The following is a 21,604-nucleotide window of genomic DNA, read 5'->3' on the forward strand; positions in this document are numbered from 1 at the left end:
AAATCACCCCCGAAGGCTTAAGGCAAATCTCCTCAAAGCACAGAAACATTTGCAAAGTTTGCAAAATATTCAACACAGACTGTTCAGTCGTCGATTCAAGATGTGCTCGAGGTGTCCAGTTTCAGTGCGCTCGACGGGTGTCCAGAGAGACTCCGAAGTACATAGCTTGCAGTAAAGAGAGCGCAACGACGGCCGCAAAGACGCCATATGCACCGATGCTTCTACTGCGCAGTTTGCATACAGATTCAGCAACTTTTGCAACATAATGCACAAAGACCTAGCCGATAGCTTACGACACCTAAACACAGCTCCTGTTCGGTACGAACACACGACTTCATATTTCTTATTTCGAGAACTAACTGATAAAAATGTTCCGAGAAAACGTAACGTCGAGATAAAAACTCAACGATACATATTGATTGTGTGCAGACTTCTTCATAAACGGGAGAGAAAAATTCGATTGTAATTACTTTTATATGTAATAAAGTCGAGGACACGAGATCCCTGAAACTCGAGTAAGGTTAGGTACAAGGTTCCACGACAAATAGATAAACGAGAAAAATGCGATGCTTAAAAATAAACATGAAACAATGAAAGTTATAATATATACAAACATTTTATACACTATGAATCTCTGGTTCCAACTGACGATCGTGACAGAATATCTCCGATACAAAATTATCCATTTTTGTTAAATTTTGACAGCTGGTCGAATCTATGAGTCCCTGACCACAATCGCGGATTGTAGTTATTTGATACACGATACGTTTACATCGGTCAAATTTGAACTAAGTATAGAAAAACGCTGATTAGCGTTTGTCTGACACACAGTAAAAGTGGCTTTTGTTTGTACGTACATTCTTGGACGACAGTGTCTGAACGTCGGCATTCCCACATAAAGGAAATGTAATCAAGAATTCTAGGTCGCGTACCGCCATCGCTCATTCGCGGTTCCATACAATGTGAGAGGCAACTGTCAAAAGACGCGCATAACATTGTGTAGCATTCTTGTGTGTCATTACGGAAAACAAACAAATCGACGAGCCACTTAACTTCATTTTTCTCGGAATAGACAAACTGGACACTTGCAAAGTGTACGCTTACCATCCGGTGTGATGTCCCTTAAGCGTTCAAATTGAAAATGCTATTTCAGATTGCACTACTTTACGAAGACAATCAATAAATTATTATACTAGAAATAAGATGAAAACGTTAAACAGCATCATTTTTAAATTCACACCCCTTTAAATCAATTAGTATACAAATTTTGCACTTTCATTCATCTCATTTTAAGGTCTATTCCGTAAGGTACGTACCCAGGGCCGACGAGAGGGGGGGGGAGCCGGGGTAAAGTTCCAGGGCCCTGACTACTCGAGGGGCCCCGTGCAGGAAATCATACCTGTTATATCATACGTTCTTATTCAATTACATATTTAAAATATAGAAAATCACATAGTTCTGAGATTTTTTCCATATTAAAAATATATCTAAAAGACTTTTTTTAATTTGTCATAGGGGGTCGTAATTATTTTTCTCTCGGCGGCCCTGCACGTAACCAGTAATTACGGAAAATTTTTCTTTCGTACATTCTATATGGACGCTATAGAATGCACCAAAGAAAACTTTCCGGATAAAAAAACTGATGTACTGATGTACGTAAAAAAAAAAAATTGTCATTGTATGGAAGTAATCAAGCATATCTGAAAATCCACGAAGGTCTGTCAAAACTGCCAAAAGTGAATTCAAAAATGTAAAGCAATGAATAATACATTAAAATAGAATCGGTCAACTCACAAGGTGATCACACAAACAAGTATCAAATATGAACTTAAAACCGACAATCTTATACCTTTCCGACCCAAACGAAAAATTGCCCACATTTACATATGTAGAATACTAAATAGATATCGTGCGACAATACTTATAAATCGCATGGAAGAATGTTTCATTTTCCATCTCTCGACTGTTGGAAAACACCAGTGGCGTGTCGTGGAAATCTCCCCGTTTTTATCATACACGTAAATGAGGCTGTGCGATAAAAACAGCGAGATTTTCAGAAACAGCGAGAAAGTAAAATTATTGTTTGTTGATTCATTTATATGCTAACCAAGTAAAAATAAAATTAACCCTCTCAACGATTCAAAGACGTTGTATTATTTTGTTTTTTTATGAGGTTGGGTCAACTCAAACGTATTGTCATCAGAATTATGAACTTATGTTGCGAAATTTGAAATAAATAGGCTCAAAAATTGATTGCGAGAATGCTTACCCCATATACAATAAGTTAAATAAACCCATGAAATAACAAATAAACAAACCGACAATGCACTTATAGAGTGCATTCAACAGCAATTCCTCTGCGACACAAACACACCTAAAAAAACTGGCACATTACCTATTTTACACGGTAGCAATGCCACCTGTATAAATAATGGGCGGTTCATTTTTATTTTTTCGTGTCGCATATCGATTACGACGCTCATTATGACGACGAGGGGAAAATGACGGAGTGGGGTTGAGACACGTCTGTAACGGTGTCGACTCCACTTGGCGTTTATTACATTATGGATTGTTAGGACCGGATAATCAATACGTGTCTGTTTACAACGCACACGCACTATGTGGGTCAACGTTTGAAAATTTACCGACAGAGACGGGAGGGGGGGGGGCATTTTCGCGCACCGGATGCGTCGGATGCTGCGCCGGAAATGCACGCACCGCCGGTATGCATATTTCCCAGGTGAAATTGTCACTTGGCTACAAAGTCCTCGGCCGTATAATAATTACGTACGACGGCGTGTCGTCTGAGCCGTTGCCTTGGACTACTTCGTTCTACTGTAATAACGTCACGATTACAAACTCTCTATCATATTGTATGTATGTATGTACATATGTATGCATGTACATATGTGCATCGTGGATACACACACGTATACGTTAGTTTTCGCGGTTTTCAGTTTCGCTTTTGCGGTGCCGTTTTTAGTTTTGTACCGTTTTTTAACGAGCGGCGTTATTGGTTAACGCGACGTAACGGGGGCGCGAGTTTCGTACTACTACTGTAGTACATATGTCAAATATTATAATAGTTCGTGCCGATACGAATGTGGGTAGGTGTAAATGATTAAATTTTATATATCTATACTACAACCATATGGTGCATTATAAATTGTGAAGTAATTATCAAAAAAAAACAAGCGATTCTAAGAAAATCTACACATGGAACGCATCCGCTCATTTGACAGCTCCCCTTCGAGAAATATTTCTCACTTCACACTGCATTTATGATGCAAATGATCAATGTCGTAATCCTCTCTGTTAGAATGATTACATATGGAAGATTATAAATAAAAAGGGGTGGATATAGTGAAATCACCAAATACGGCGGAAAATCATTAAATTTATACTCTCTACAAGATTCAAAGATGTTTAATAAAAAACTAAACTTCCTTCTTAATTCTAATTTCATAACAGGTTGAACACGTTCATGAGGTTTTAAATTTTTTTTAGTATAGGATATTAAAAGCACATATGCATAGAGACGTGCGCGGCACGTGTTTTTTTTTTAGATAGTACATGTGAAAAAACCACTAGCTCGCCTGATCTATGCTATGGGACCCATGCCAAAAATCCCCCTGTTTTGTTTTTGATATTTTATACTTGTATTGACAAAGTTTTGACAGCGATCGATTGCGGTGATTCCCATATTTGAAGAAATTTTAGAAAAAATTGTCGAAATAATAAAATCGTACGAATTAAGAACGAACTGAAAATACGCCCATCACAGCTGGAAACCACAAGCACGTCCAGTACCGCACTTTTGGGTGTACTCTTACCATAAGTTGTAGGCAATGTATGTACATACATATGTACATCTAACGGAAATTTTTCGCCCACAGAAACAAATGCTCAAATATTGCAATAAAATTGTCTAAACCTCTTCTAAAACATTTAAAAACTCATTACTTTATTACTTTCTTAGCTTGAAAATTGTTATTTCTGAAAGAAGCTCCTCGTACAAAAAAAAATCAAAACCATGTCCATGGAATAAATATTACAATCGTATAGAAATTCTTACTATGAACATTCAATTCCCAAGTCAAATATGCTATAGGCTCAAATAATGCAACAAACTTACATTATGCTACAAACAAACGATACAAATGATAACGAGAGACCTTCCCCATTAATAAACGTATGCACTCTTACACGACGTAAAAATGCAAACATTGTCACACTTCTCTAATCCGTTAACTTTTAAACAATAAGCCGACGCACACACGAACGATATACCGACTGGCCTCCCACAATCATAAAATGCACCGAGTACAATACATTGCAACAATGTTCTCATGTTATTCACAACACTATACATATATATGTATCGTTTGATTGAAATGCTTTTAAATCACAAGTTATATTGCACAAGTCGAAATGCCAAATAATTGAAATAAATTCACACACTCCTTCAAAAAGTAAATACCTACAAAGATAAATGCAAATCAAATTGAATTCCAAATTCGAAGTATTATGGCCTAGTGTGGACAAACATGTTTATTTTCGATAATTCGACTGTGATTACAGCTCAACGGTGAATCAGCGTTATGGTGATAGCACGTCACTACCGCCTTGGATCCGCAATGACGTCATTGCCCACGTCGCCCACACGTGCCGCACGCCACTGCACAAAGTGCACACAAACGTCCCACGAGACAAACATCAAATTACATACATAGAAACAGTTTCCAAAGACGATTATGAAAATGAAACGCGATAAACATACGCACGATATGAAAACACTATAAAACCTAACTATTACATACATATATTACACTGAGAACCTGTCACGATTAAACACAAACTAAGTAGTCGATTCTTACCGCATCTCTTTTCAAAAACGAGAGAAAGAACTTCATGGCTGAAGATCACAACCGTCAATGAAGAAATTTGGCGAACGGTTACCGACTAAATAGTCAGGAAAAAAAATGAGGAGACAGTCATCAGAAGTTTTTACCAGGAAATTTCCGATGTAAGCCATGACTCAAAAGTATCGGTTGGCAGCATCATTAGCATTTATATGTAGAATCATCTCATGAATAAATTTCGTGTGAAAAACAAACATCGACACAAACTTATGTACATATAAACGCGACGATCACGTGATTTTAAAGTGCCCTTATCGTGCGTAAACATCGGTGGCGACCGACAAATCGATACGAAGAGAAGCCGCAAATGGGTGTAATTTTCAAAAATTCCTATTGCTAATGGCGAATGAAATTAATCTGATAGTACTACCATGTACTACTTACCATGCACACCCATATATTGCTTCCGCTGTTAACTAGGATCGCAACTCCTGACAAAACATACCTACAGATTAGCCGGCGCCGAGCAAAACAAACATTGCTTCGTCTAACCACTTCAAGTGTGTTCGCTCTGTCAGTGTCGAAATGATACCGAATATTGCGAAATTTACCAAAATGTGTCGTAATCATTACAACTATTGGCAATGTTGAAAGTCTGGTTTCTTCCGACAGTAATATTAATATTTACAATCGATCGTTTTTAGAATAACACACCCAGTAACACAGACACACACACGTGCCGTCTTGTAGTTCGAACTTTGGCAATGCCCTTCAAAATATCAGATGAGACATTTTCAGTTCTTTATCACTTGTCATGTCATAAAATTAAACGTATGTTTACTTTGTGATCCAATTGACATAACGGAAGTGAATATTTCAACGTCATCGTTTATTCTATGAACTCAATACTTAGGCAAGCACATCATCAACTTTCTTCACAAATCTATTCATAGATTGATTATTTCTTAAATTAGTGCTGCATTTGACTATTTTTTTTTACTGAATACATTAGATGAATTATATAAATAAAAAAGGCCTTGCATCGTCTACCCAAAAAATGTGTATAAAAAATTAAACCAGTATCAATTTTACACATTTGATACAATGAAAAACCGAATGTGTGAAATATCACAGAAAAAAAATATAGATGTATTTATACTAAATTATTATTTCAATTGCTGAAACTCAACTGGATATTTTGGGGAAGTATAGTAATTAGGCATACGCACAAAAGTAGTTAATATAATGGAGAGATTAAATATATTTAATTGGCAAACGGAAGGGTCACGCAGAGAGAAGAATGTACGACATATGGACGAAAGAAGTGCTAGAATGGTACCCGAGAGAATGTAAATGGGTCCAAGAAAGATCATATAGGAGATAGGTGGATGAAATTCTAATAAAAATGTGTGGGATGAGATGAATGAGACGAATGGAAGCGTATTGGAGAGGCCTTCATCCAGCAGTGGATGGCGAATGGCTGTAAATTATGATGATATGCATATAAAATAATAACAAAAAAATATATTCGTCACTAAAAAGTCTGAGATCAAACTGTCAAACTTTTCAAAACAATCAATAGGCGTCACCACTACGAATCACTAAGTAGAAGCTTTTCCTTACACAACCGGTCTAGACTTACTCCCAAAAAAGTTAAAGCTTAAAAAATATTTCAAGTTTAAGTCAATCAATCAAAACAAAACACACATGTGTACATACTATTCAAAAACCATTAAAACATGGTCAGTAATCGATACTGAAAAATTGAATACCAACACAATACTTTATCCATCGACACTTCGTATAAATATATATACATTTATAAATTAAAAAAATATAACAAATGGTTAAAATAAAACTCACCTCGTTTATGTGTTTATAGGTCTTTATGAGGTCCACACTCAACTTCCTAAGCGGCGCCGTTGACGGATCCCGAAAATGATGGGGTATTCTCGCCTGCATAGCCTGCAAAAATGCAGAACAATTTTATAGGCGTTATATGCTTCAGAAAAATAAAAATCATGAAATGCAAATTTTGCGGTATGTGAAGTGTGTAGTAAAGCGAAAATGAGGTATTTTTCATTTCAACGTATAAATCAGCAGGCGCCACAGCATGTCGTTACGGTCGCGGTTGGACAGGCGCCGTTTCATGCTTTTTGAGGGAAAACTTGTACTCGGTTCTAATTTTATTATTTTTTCACGGTTCCTAAATAGCCCCCCCCCCCCTCCCACCTGTAATTTGCATATAAAGCATACGGTGCAATTTCAGGCCAGACTGATCGTAATCGAAACGACCGCATGCAAACTTCATGTGTCGACTACATATTTATTACGTTATTACTATACGAAGGCGATTATTTCACGCTGATAGCCGTATATATATTATTTCAAATTAGATAGGATTTATAATATTGGATGACAAATTCTCATATGATAAAACTCAATAAACACTTTCATAATCTATGCAACGCGTTCTGAGAATTCGCACGCGTCAGATATTTGCAAAATTATCTAACTTTCGATAATATTATTAAGTTCTTCGAAAGAAATGCACGACCATGAGAACTGAATTTACAGAAAATATGTAAATAATAAAATTATTTTTATTTTTATTTCTAGACGTACATACATAACTAGTGGAAAACCAAACACTGAAATCTAATGAGTTATCATCTCTCTCTAACACAGGTATGTATACTTGTATTTTCAAACGTTATTATAATTTATACAAATATTTAATTTCAACAAATGAGGCATCTAAATGAGAGAAGTATTTCTAAGAATATTTCTCAAAATTATAAATGAACATTATTTACCATTAAATTAGATACTAATTGAAAATCCATTACGTAGAATTATCATATAATAATACATACATACATATACATATACTCGCATGTAAAGCTTGGAATTCGTAATATCAAATTACATACAATTTTTTTTAATTTATTTGAACTTTATTCTTAATTTATTTGATTTATAATATGAGATATATACATACGAATGTACATTTATAGCATTTAACGACTGCTTTATAAATTTTAATATAATTTCATAAGACAATACTACATATGTATGTATGTATGTATAACATTCGATTCTACATATATACAGATAGACTAATTACGTATAATATAGACTAATAAGTCTATATTCTACGTAATATGTATAAAAAAAAGTTTCCCTGCAAAACTTGCATAGTTCTGTAAACGTGATCAAACTCACATACCAATTCAATATTTAGCACTACGCTTTTACAAAACTGGTAAAAAAAAAGTGGCAACAAATTAACAATATTATTTAATTTGCGGAAGTCAAAAGACAACCCAATTGAATTATATCATATATTTTTATAGAGTTACTACCACCATCGATATTCAGAGAAAATATATCAACACATTTAGTGAGATTTCGTTAAGAATGTCATAAATGTAATTTTTCATGATTAACAGTATCGCGGCAGGTCTGTTCCACAAGAACACAAAAAATCTTGTAAAAAAAGTAAGAAGGGAAATAAAAAAAATATGTGAAACAAAGAATAAATAGCCGTGTAAAACAAAGTACATGATATAATGCCCTCTTACGCTTCATTCAAAGATTTTCTTAGATTACACCTTATTGGTGAAACAATCTTAACAGAAAGGTAGATTAATCAAGAAACAAACATTTTAAATCATATTATACTAAGCGCGCACTCATTTTACCCATATTAACTTATATTACACCTAATCTAACCATACCATTCAAAACTCCAAAAAATATATTTATAACACGCCCATTTATACTAACCTGAAAATACTACAACACCAATATAACATTCCATTAGTCGTAAATATTACTAACAAAAAAGGAGATTCCATGAATAATAGAATCACTAATAACCATATTAATACACTTATGAATTCTCGGTAATTAAAAAAAATGTGTATACCTTTCAGGTATAAACGCATTTAGAATTTGCTTTAGATAATCGAATTACAAGGTTTCATTATTTAAAAATAATATGTATTTATAAAATGTATCAATAATGAACTAATAATTTATAAGAATTATTAGAAGATTTTTGAGCTTTTTTTCCTATTGTGCTTTATACATGAACATTTAAATAAGGGTACTTATTAGTTTATATGGGCACAATCGAGCATTAAGTATAACACTAACAGAAACATACACACGGCAATTAAATAAATGGCCTCTAGGTGCCGCAAGCAGATTGAGTAAAGGGCAGTACGCAACCAGTGATTGACGTTACAGTGAACAATATACTTAATTCGAGGACATATGTATTACAGAAAACTATTTACTCCTGATTCTCGGCGAACCTACCAAACTCTTGTAACTTCCGTGTATAGTTTGTTACTGTATGTAAGTGAGTGCACATACTGAATGCTCAGTTGCGCCCATATAACCAATAAGTACCCAAATAAGATAATTCTATAAATATCAACATATAATAAGAAGGTCAAAATTGAGACATTTTTTAAACGTGTCTATTACGATTATTTTTCACCATCGTACTAGCGGAATTGATTTGAATATCTATTGTTGACCAAACCGTGCAAAAAGGCAAAGTTTTAAAACGAGCCTTGTAAAAAAATAAACAATGATCACTTGATTAGTAGCTATTTAGAATAGATGATTGTGAACATAGTTTATGAACAAAAAAATCATTTGAAAATGAAATATTTTACAAACTAAACTATCCGTGATTTGATGTATATACCTACATAGGTATTAAAACTGTGATAAACTCGTATAAAGTTCTTCATACACAACAATAAAGGAGGTTTGTAAAAAGAGTTTTAACAGTTTGCTTCAACACCGCATTTCGTACGAACGAAGCATGCCTGGTTTTTATTATAAAAATATTTAAACATAATCTAATCAAAACAACAACTTTTACTCTAAACAACAACTTTTACTCTAAACTGAAGATAAATTTCACAAACAAATTAAAACATACAACTGATCACAAAAAGAATCAAAGCAATTTTTTTTTACTATACTATATATTTTCGCAAGCAAACAAATACAGCAATTCTACCCAACACACAGCACGCTTCTACGACACGGCGCATACAAAAAACATTACACACACACACACACACAAAACAACAACAACAAAACCAACGACTTGAAGCACATACATACATACTGGTACATCCGACCACAACAAATCGACTCACGGAAAGTATGTTTCAAATTAGAGTGGGACACACATCGATGTACAAATGCACACACGCGTTCTATCTCGGCGGGCGGATGACGCGAGGGAATCCCCCGTCGAGCCGGGGGATCCCCGGTCGTGAGGTGTGGGTGGGAAGGGGAGGACGAGGGGGGCAATAGTGGGTTGACTGACCTGTATGTCTGAGGGTGCTGAGAGCTGGACGAGCTGCTCCTCGGCCACGAACCGCCCGTACAGCGGCACGTGCCGCTGCTGCCGGCCGGCCTCGCCTCCTGCCGCCACTGCAACACAACAAACGAACTCTGTTACTCTTTCGAATTCACCAAACTCCAACGGTGCAACGAGCGATGCACTCACTCGCTGATTGATGCTGTTGGCCGGTCGACGATCGTGGGGAACGGCCTCGACCGACAAACGCATCAATGTACATACATACATACATATAAATATATATAATATTTACATTCTATCGTCGATTGTACCGTATTGCAGAGCATCGTAACCTCTGGATATTCGCGGCACAAATTGTTTACGACTCGTAGAGTTTGTCAGCTACGTACATATATATGTACTTCATCGGCAGTCGCTAGTTATTCCGTATATGCATAGGTGACAAAACGCTATCTAACATCGGTTTTCTCCCTCACACGCGATCTCACTCATTAGGCCGAAGTGCTGTTCGGGGAACAAATATTACCGCAGCACACAGGTTAAGATGCTCTGCCGTATTGGACCAACAGTATAGTCAGGTTTTCATTTAAAAACAGCGACATGAAAATAATTCGGGAGGTGGGTGGGTGGGTCGCCTCATATTTTAATCTGAAACAAATATGATTTACAGAAATATAAAAGACCTTTGTAAAAAAAGAAGGGAGGTCGGCCTAATACGATACCAATAAATACATCGTAACCAGACTAAGGGCGAAAACACACAGCGATGAACGTAGCACATGGTTTTTTTAGATAGTTAAAAACGTACGAAAAAAATGTGGCGTGACTTGCACAGATTCATGGCACGCCGTTCCAAAATTATCACCTGGAGCGTTTTGGTCAAATTGTATCCTTGCTTGACAGTAATCGATAACGGTGTATCCCATATTTGAAGAAATATAGGAGAACTTGTCGACGTTACACGTGCTACGTTCCTTGCTGTGTGTTTTCGTCCTTAGGCGGCGAGGATGTTGCCATATAATAACAATAGACCACTCCATTGTATGAAAAAGTGGGAGCAAAAAAATGGTTGACAATAGTGAACCATTTATATAGCCGTCGAGCATCGTGCCCGACAATCACTAACAGAGATCGGCGGTCAGGATGCTTTTATGCACAAAATAAGGGTCACTATTGTCCTACAAAAAAAAAAGGTTAACATTAGTGAATCGTCTTTTGTGCATTAAAGAATCCTGGCCGCCGATCTCTGATCATAACTGTTAATTGTAAACCTCGTAACTCCACTTATAGTTAATTAGTCTATTTTTTTAGAACTACACATTTCAAAAATATTTGCTAAGCCATTATTCATTATTGTAAAAAATAATAGTCACAAACGTGCAAGGAAAGGTCGATTGAAGTTTTCATAGTGGTTTTGAATTAACGAGGTTTAGAAGTTTGCGAAGCGATTTGGCAACGAGTTAGATTTAAAAATTAAATATTTCCGCAAACCTGTAAAATTAATGTATTAAAAAATGATGGAATATTTTCGAGAATAAATCCAAGTTAAATAGGATCGTATTCTGAGGTGACAATGAAATCTGAACCTTGAATGTTCAATTTCAAACGATAAACGACCAGACAAAATTTTGATGAGTAGGACCAAATGAGAACACCGGTCAGCATTATCCTTAAAATATCAGATTACCAGTTATATTTACATAGATCCAGTAATTTATCTTAAAAGGTAAAAAAAACATATTAATCCGGAACCCCGGCCCAGTGCGATACATTACAAAAAAAACACTACAACTTTTATCTATAAACTTTTAATACAATTTCATATCTTAGTGTGGTTGTCCATTCTACCAGTATTGTTGAAATATACAATATCATTTTACACAATAAGCTGCTCGTTTAAAATGATGATTTTTGTAACGGAATAATTGAAATATTTTGTTTTTTAAAACTCCTTGTTGCATGACACCGCTGATAATACCGTATGTAAAATAAGACTTATGAGCTAGGTAACGACCAGAAATGATTTTAATCTGGAAAGCATTGAACTGGAAATTTAATAGACCCCAACCTTTGTTATTTTTATTCTTTGCCACGGTTAATCTAAAAATAAAATTATATTCATGGCTATTTTTTTTATCAATAAGTAATACAACATAGTGATTACTTGATACGCAACAAATACACATTATATGCAGTGGTGTCGTGCTAAATAGAAAAGAACCAAGTCGGTGTTTAATTTTTATGACCCCCCCCCCCCGCTTTTTCCTTACCAAAAAAAATTCCTAATATTGGTAGTTGAAATATTTATAAAAAAATCAAATACTAATTAACAAATATTCTTACTTGTTGAAATTATGATGTATTTTTTATATTTTATAAAAACTTCCATAATGCATCCTCTTCAACATCTTTGATTTTGCAAAATCCGTGTTTGTGTGTCAACAACAACATTTGTACATATGTATATGTACATACATACATATTTCAATAAACTATCAAATTTTAACATGTGAATTTAGAGATGATTATTCATTTAAGCTGAATTCTCTCATTTTATCTATGGTATGGTCAATAGTTCAAAGAATGTTTTCTTTCCATGTTTTGGGTGGTTTTAGATAAAAAAGCAAATACATTTCATTAAACGTCTTTCAAGTTTTAAATGTGCTCAGATTACTATTCAATGGTGGTCATCGAGTGTAAGAACGAGTCTGCTCACAATATTTGGAATACAAAATTTTATATGAAATTTTAGTCAAAATATTTATTAATTGTACTCGAAAAACAATGTATCAGGGCGGCGACCTGGCCCGACTACACCACTAATTATATCATTAGTCACCGGAGCCTGAGGGGGCCGTGTATTGTTCAAAGGTTGTAAATGCATTGTTAAGGTTTGCCGAACAATGTATAGTACTGTGACTCTACCTCTAATTATCATATTAAATAAAATAAATGACTGTTGCCCATTCTTATTTAAATTAACGTGTCGGTAATTATAAAATTGGATTGTCACAAATCAAATAATGCAATGATATACATACATACGTACATAGTTACAGTACGATTACAAATTTTTAGAAAAACAGCGATGTAAAAAAAATCATGACTTAATTTTTTAGAGCACGATAGGGATTGGTAGGACTGCGTCAGTCCAAGTGTAATGACAGATTTATTATATGCAGTTGATTATTTATCCGTATATAATAAATCATTAATCAATGTGCGGAGCCCCGAGTGTTTCGCTGTAACTAAAAAACAGTTCAGAATACCTTTTGAAAGGACATAAAACGAATAAATAAAATAGCATAGATAATAATTATTATAAATAAATGAAAAACATCGAAGATAAATATGAACATACATATGTAGATGGAAAGTTGATATCCGAAAATAATTCGAATTTTATATACATACGTATGTACATATGTACTTTAACCGATTTCCGATAACTACAGATGTGTATACAAACGGCTTTACTCGGGGCAACAGCCTCGAGAGTAAACAATAGCCATGTATAATTATCACCGACCTTCGTAATTTGATAATTAAAATATGCGAAAACGTCAATAGATACATTAAAAAGTTGTCACTACAAAATGATGTAAATAATATAATATAATTTATAACGATCTCTGGGGATTTTTATTTTTATTATTATCTAATATATAATTTCGAAAGAAACTTTGTAAGTTTGTAAGTATTGTTGGTTGGTAATCGAAAATCAGTTTCTATGACGATTCGATATATTTTTCTTCCGATTCAAATAAATTTAATAAAAAAAACAAATGAATATTTACTATTAGATTTGCCATGTTTAAGCTGTTTATATTAAAAATACTGAGCAAAGCCGGGTAAAACAACTAGAGTACTATAAATGGATGTACGAACGAACGACATTAATTACTTATTAAGTAAGTAATTAATGTCGTAAGTCTTACTACATACATACGAGAAAATGTCTTCATCTCTTTAATACATAAACAACATGTCGACCGCTGACTCTTCATTTAAGATCTGAATATTTTATTTAAGTTGATCACAATCATCCCTTTTAATATAACAATCCTATGACAGGCGTGTAGATTACCTATGGTTTAACTATATTTAAAAACAGACCTTATTCAAAACGAAAACTTGTAATATATCGAACGTAAACTGCCAATTGATACACACAGTGGCGGACTGGGACTGAAATCAATACATGCCAGGAGTCAAAGGGGGCCCTACCCAGGGTTAAAAAAAATTATCCCCCCCCCATATAACAAAATTTTCTTTTTTCCATCACGCTAAAAATCAAGGGCAAAAAAAAAATAAAATTTTCAAAAATGAAAATAAACAAATTTAGGTTCAAGAAAAATGGCAAAAGCAAAATAGATCCATAAATTACATTGTATATTTCGTTTTAATCCTTGTCCTAGGTAAATAGAAAGCATCATTAAAGAATGCGGCAAAGATTGGTCAAATTGAATTTTTTTTCAAAAAATCTTTCAAAGATCATATATCGGAATAAAAATGGAAAATATAAAATATGCAAAAAATAAGCTTATTTTTAAAGAAGTAATTATAAAAAAATATTATGTAAAAAGCCAAAAAAAACGCCTTTTTAATTTAATAAGCGAAAATTTTTTCCAAAAATTTTCACATGCTTAGCAAAAATCGACCATCAAAATGTATCACTTTATCAAAAAATATACGAACTTTCGGAAAAATAAACGATACACATCTGTTTTTGAGACAAAATAAAGCAAAGGGGACCTTTCTAACGATTCACTCTATGGGATGAACAATTTCTAAGGCATACCACTTAAAAACCAAAATATATTTGCTTCAAAATAATAAAATCTTTTTTTTTTTCAAAGTACATAGCAGCGATAATTTTATTAGTTACCCAAAAGTAACATACATAAGAAATAAACGCAGCATTCATAGATCCATAGTATCTCATTAATCATTAAATTCATAATATTTTCTAAATTCACACTATTCCTTCATTTAGGGGGGCGAATGCCCCCCCAAATTACGTCCCTGAAAACAAAAAAATGAAATATTTTTTCAATTAATGTTAATCGAAAATCAGGATTTTGGGGAGGGGGCCCCTATCCTATGTTTCTATATACATGGATGTGTCTAGATTAGGAATATATTTTATATTCGGAAACTGTTTAAAATGGCGTATTTAAATCTTACTATATCGTCGAAGTATAATCAAATGTTATTTTGAAAGTATGTATAAGTAAATTTAAATCGCTGGTTGATGATGAATCGTCCTATCAAAATTGTTTTAAGCAATTCAGTTTATATTATTCACGGAAATTTGTTTATTCCCATTTTTATTTCAGTAGGTAGTTGTTACATAGGTATTGGTATATGCATAATCTTGAGGTTGGAAATGGGCCCGGTAAAAGGGCCCACGCAAATGTTGAAACTTACATTTCGAGCCTAATAAAAAAAGTTAACTGATCCTTGGGCTGTTAAAGCAGGTATTAGTTGTTTGTGTATATCGTAAGAAATTTGTTTTGTTGAAATACCCAAACTCTATGTCCCAAAGTGCAATATCCTATAAATTTTTACACACGTGAAATAGTTAAAAAGTTATTTAATTTTACTGAGGGCCTATATTTTCTAACAGATAGTGGGGCCCACATGCCATCGGGCATGTACGCTTGTATGGCCAGTCCGCCACTGGATACACACATAAACTGAACTAAGATGGCACATACATACATATTTAAATATTATTTGAGATTTTTAAGTGCCAATACAAAATTTCTCATCGTCGTTTGATTGGAACTCAAAAATCAGATCGAATCCAATCTACCTTACATTTTCTAAGTTGAAAGTTCTAAGAACAGGCCTGTTTAACTATTGATATCATTCTAGTGCCACGACCTCGATTAACACAAATGATAGTTATCATGTGGTTCAAACTAAAATCTCAAAATAAAACGGATTTATAAATCCAAACTGTAACTGTCAAGAAAACAAAGTTGTTCACATTTTTTTACTGTTCACTAAGTATTCACTCCGGTTCGTTCACGAACATATTAGATTGTTCATACACGAACTATTTATTGATTTTAGTTACTAAAAGTACTAACAGCAAAAGCTATCTTCAAATAGTCACCAGGTGTCAAAACATTTGAGCAACCAAGACCTTTTGAGATTTCAAAACGCCAAGTATTTAAAATGGAAATCCCATAGAAACCACATTACAGCGTTGCTATAATTCCCGTTTCCGCTAATTTTTCAACCCAACCAAATATTGCAACCAGGGTAAGCATACATATGTACATACATAGAGGTTGGGACAAACGATTGAAAATACTTAAATTTATGACCAATAGTTTGTGCATGAACAAAATAGTTCCTTTGTCAATTCGTTATTTTATGGTTCGTCTATGAACAAACTTGTATGTATGTTCATGAACGAACGAAAGGTACACTTGGACTGTAACACATATGTTCATAAACAGTAGTAAACATAAGAAATCACACAACACAAAAACCAATGGTAATGAAGTATAAAAGAGGTATGTAAAAAGTATATACATACATATACAAGATAAATTTCCAAACTGAGTTTTCAGAAGTACACAAACAATACTTATATTGAAATTATGCGAGCGTTTCGTGTCGGGGGAAAGTGCATTGACCAGATGTTCGGCGTGCAACCATCCATCATCAAAAAATAAACATCTGGCCAGTGCGAGACTATGCACTTACACTACACACACGTTCATAAATGCATATGCAAAAAATTCAAACAATGCTATCACGAAAAGAATTACAGAAAACTGACAACGTTTTTAAGTATTAATAAACTCAATCCCACATTAATAATTCAACACTGTGAGAAAAAGTTCCTACTACAACTTGTATGTGTGTACATATGTATGCATGTATGTACATACACATCGTATTCAACACTGAACAAAATATATATTTAATAAAAAAAAACTAAATGACGATCGAAAAACTGCACGATAGAATGTGGGAAAATAGTCGTTAACCATGCACACCGTTCAAAATGTGTATGTACATATATATAAATCATTATATAACTAAACATAAAATTTGATTAAACGCGCGTATTGTAATTATACGCCATAATGTTGTTAACGCCCACCGACAGATTAACGGCAGAGCAATTATTAATACGAATTAATTCGTTTCATTGCGAATTGAACACTCCAGTGCTTGAGCAATTTGTAGCTCGATCATTTCCCACGGTGACTTTGTTAGTGTTTTCATCAAACAAACACACGCAAGGAGAGCTTCATTTTATGTATGAAGTCGAGACAACGTATTATACAAAGAAAAATATAAATATATACAAATATAAATAGATCGAAAGAACCTTTAAAAGTTTAAACCGAATGTACGCGCCTATAGATCACCCACGCAAATTCCCACATATTCAGTTAACTTAAAAGTTCATTTGAACATGTACTTTACACGTCAATATATTAATATGTACGTATCATTTATCTACGTTCATATGAACCTGCTGATCTCCACGTGACAAAACACGATTATCTAACGTGTTCTATCGTTTAGCTGAATATTAAAATCGTCTAGCTCTAGACTCTAGAGCTAGACAATGAGAGTCTAGACGAAATTCTAAAAATAGAATCGTATCAAAATCATATTTATATAGTACGTATCTAACTTCTTAATTGACAAATATATTTCATTCATATGAATTTTCCAATAAATCTTGTGGAAAACTTACGTCGTATCAAAAGAACGTTAAACAAACAAAAAACCTTATAATTACATCGATTTTAAACAATTTTTTTACTCATTTAAAATAGAAGTTTAATTGGTTCGATTATGATAAGTTTTCACTTATTATCGCGCCATGCTCACAACGGCCGTTTATGGTGAAACCAGTTTTATCATAAAATCGTCTTTTTTTTTCATGTTTTCGTCATTATTTTGAAAATAAAAGTTGTTAAGAGCTTCCTTGAATATCTATATTTATTTTTTAAAAAAATAAATATGATTTAGATCTAAATTTTTAAGATTCTTAATACTCAAAGAACTTTTAAACAAGGATACATAAGTTCTCCTCCATGTGTAATGAAAATTTTAGTTCCTTCGACACACAAACAGAGAAGACGATAGCTTGGAAATTTTAAGAGACATATTACGAACTCAAATAGCAACTGACCATGTGAAGAAACTTACTTGCTTTTGCTAATCAAGAACGTGCAGACCAGCCAATAATCATAGCACGACAAACCAGAAGTTTTGAGAAAAGTGCACTACTGATTTAAGTACAACTGTCAGTCAAAATACAGATTATCAACATTATACTAATGCAGAATATTTGAATAAAATATTAAAATTAACGAAATTCAACGTTCACTTGGATCAAGGAGAGTAAGGGGCAAAAACACACTGAGTGGTATGGCACGTCACGACCCTGGCTTGTTAACAGTGGGTGTTCCCCAAACCGAATTCGGGTGTAGTTGCACGTGCAGAATGCATATATTTGGTAGATCGCACGTGTATGCATATCCGCATCCGACAAGTTTCTCCTATATTTCTTCAAATATGGAATTCACCGTTATCGATCAATGTCAAATTAAGCAAGGAAAAAATACAAGGATAAAACATCACCGAAAACACTCCAGGGGTGATTTTTGGAAATGTATACCATGTATATGGGCTAGAGGTGCTGCGTTTTTTCGCATGTTTAAAAGTACCTAAAAAAACACGTGCCACATACCACTCAGTGTGTTTTCGCCCTAATGGTAAGAATACACAAAAGTGCGGCACAGTACGTCTAGGTAGACTCCAGCTGTGGCCTAGGTAGGCGTGTCTTCACGTCAATATTAATTTGTACAATCTTCTTATTTCGACAAGGTTCTTCTACAAACCGATGGGGGACTTTTGGAAAGGATCGCGACGGTACAGACTAGACACGCCTGAGTTTTTCTTTTCGTATGCAAAATTATCTAAAGGAAAACACATACCGAGTAGCACTCTGTGTGTGTGCACAAGAGGCTGATCAGTCAGTGGATAGAGTGGGTGTTTTAGGTCCCTACCGCTTTCGACACCTCCTTATTCTAAATTCGAATATTCTACATTATTACAAATCGAAATAATGATATTCTGTATTTTGATACGCACCTAAAACAAAAACATAAATTTCGCACAGATACAACGACACACACTGAAGGCGAGAAAGTCTGCGAAAACGTAGATTGCACCGGTCGCACGACGTTTCAACTGCACAAACCACCAACACGAACGCAAAGTTCAATAGTACAGGATGTATCAAATTGCATCACTTGATCCTTAAACCGCACGGTGTCTTCTATGCGTCTACTGTGCATACGGCGCGATTATAATACACGACATTGCACCCGTTCGCATGTGCATCGCATAAACATTACATTTCACTATACACCCAAAAAAAGGAACACAAAAACTTCTAGTGCACATCGAGTCGATGCAACGTTACTGATCGACTGAATAGTGCTTTGCATACAACCTTGCGAATCGGGCCAATCGATTCCGAATACAGTCATACCGAATTCCCAATTCTAGTCATAGGAGAATCCCACAAAATTATCGACCCACTTCGAGTCAGTAGATTATGCCTACCCACACGTAAGTACATATGTAATTGTGTTTTAATAGTGCAACCACATATGGGCCAAGGAGAGTGAAAGCGGTACACAACAACACGCTCCAAAGATGATGTAAAAATCAGCGGCAAAAAATGGCAATGGACCTCAAAATACATACATACATTAACTACGTGGGATGATGTGGAATTGAAATAGGAGACTAGTTACGCTACCGATGCATACGCTATTGTATCTCACGAAGTCAAATTTAAAAAATTCTCTTCAACAGTTTTTTAACAAATACGTCTAAATTGGAACTATACTGTTAAACAGGATAATCTCGCATTAGGTACATATCCAAAACGTAGCTCACTGGTTAAGCCATTGTTATTAGACTATTATATAGAGGAATGGATTAAAATCCCGGCCAGAATCGAGTAACGCTTCTGGCAAGATCTGGATGCTTATTAAATCTAGATCGACGGTCTCCTGTTAGAATTTACTATTGTATCTATCTTAATTTTGCGACAGATCCAATAAAATCACTCACACTCCTCTGTTTCTCGCAAATTCATCACAAAGTCCGAATTTGTTGAATGTTAAATATACCTACTCTGTAATTTAATGTAATAAAATGTTCAAATATAGCAATAGGTGTCGCTTTGTGGCAACCTGCCGTGACATCTACGGTGTAAATTAAATATATAAATATAAAGATTTTGACATTTCTTATTTCACCTAATTCTAGCCCAAAAATTCCAATGAGTCACTCAAATTCATGAAAACTCATTTAGGAAAAGGAAATCAATCAATTCAACCCACGTATAAATTAGGGCACCGTTACCTACACAACCAACAAATAACGAATGAAAATTATTTTGCAATTCGATTTAAGAAGCATTCGTAAACCTAATAAATTAATCTAACGAAGCCCGTATTTTATCGTAGGCAAAATTTAAAAATAATATTAGGAGGTTAATTTGAGAGTTCGTTTTGGTCTTCCAGATATTCGTTTGTATACACTTAAACTGTATACTCGTACACAAGAAAATACACCCCATTTTCCCAAGCTCTATAATAACATCATTCTTTTCAGTGACATTCCTGCCCGTCAAAATTTTGATTTTGAACCACTTTCTCTCTTCAGGTCACTTTGATATCTTACCGACATACGGGGATTAGCAAACATTGATTGAAGTAAACAAATGTCTCCGACATGAAGCTAGAGGAATTGAATTACTAACGAACTCAGTGTCTATAAGCCACTGAACCGATTACGATGGAACTTTCAGGATTTGTTGTATGCATGTCCGGGATGATTACTGTGAAAAAAAACAGGACCGGAAACGGGAAAAACGGAAATGAGTGTCATTGCAACGCAATAATTTCAAATGTGTTCACTGCCTGCGCTTTTCCGACTAATGGGAACGGGAATTGTATGCGTTATTGTGGCATTACAACGCATGCCGGGTTCAGCTAGTCTCATATAAACATAATATTACAAGCTTTTATACTTTCTCACATACGTTTTCAATTCACTAATAGATTATTGTGATTCGTGAGATGGAAGATGTGTATTTATCTACATAAGTAGTTTTGGAGATGTTTGACGAACGTCGAACGAGAATAAATTCGAGCACACGACCTCGCCCAACAACAACGGCGACACGCGCTAAAACGCTTTATCACCGGCTGAACTGCACGCTAAAATTATCGCAAGCCGACCAGCGGTGGCAAACACCCGAAAATTCGGGCTATTTTTAAACGATAAGATCCTTCGCATAGCACGGTGCGAAAATAATGAC

The 21,604-nt window shown here is 34.5% G+C and overlaps 2 protein-coding genes across 5 annotated transcripts in view; one reads left to right on the forward strand and one right to left on the reverse strand.

The window, feature by feature from the left end:
- LOC143916129 (uncharacterized) overlaps positions 1-21,604 on the forward strand; it is a 305,722-nt gene that overhangs the window by 73,337 nt on the left and 210,781 nt on the right. The gene's annotated exons all lie outside the window — the stretch shown is intronic.
- Positions 1-21,604, reverse strand: part of mnb (minibrain) — a 70,263-nt gene that overhangs the window by 27,237 nt on the left and 21,422 nt on the right. For 2 of the 4 annotated variants that reach the window (XR_013260948.1, XM_077437043.1), the window contains exons 2-3: positions 10,222-10,328; positions 6,726-6,827 (exon numbers count right to left, since the gene is read on the reverse strand). Coding sequence is in view for 3 of the 4 variants with exons in the window: in XM_077437043.1 (XP_077293169.1) it covers positions 6,726-6,827; positions 10,222-10,328 (209 nt within the window). In the remaining variant the exon portion in view is untranslated. Of the gene's footprint in view, positions 1-2,318; positions 2,367-6,725; positions 6,828-10,221; positions 10,329-21,604 lie in introns of those variants that run through there. The other 2 variants (XM_077437044.1, XM_077437045.1) reach the window with 2 other exon arrangements.

Source organism: Arctopsyche grandis, chromosome 8, assembly GCF_051622035.1.
Source record: "Arctopsyche grandis isolate Sample6627 chromosome 8, ASM5162203v2, whole genome shotgun sequence".
Classification (NCBI taxonomy): Eukaryota; Metazoa; Arthropoda; class Insecta; order Trichoptera; family Hydropsychidae; genus Arctopsyche; species Arctopsyche grandis.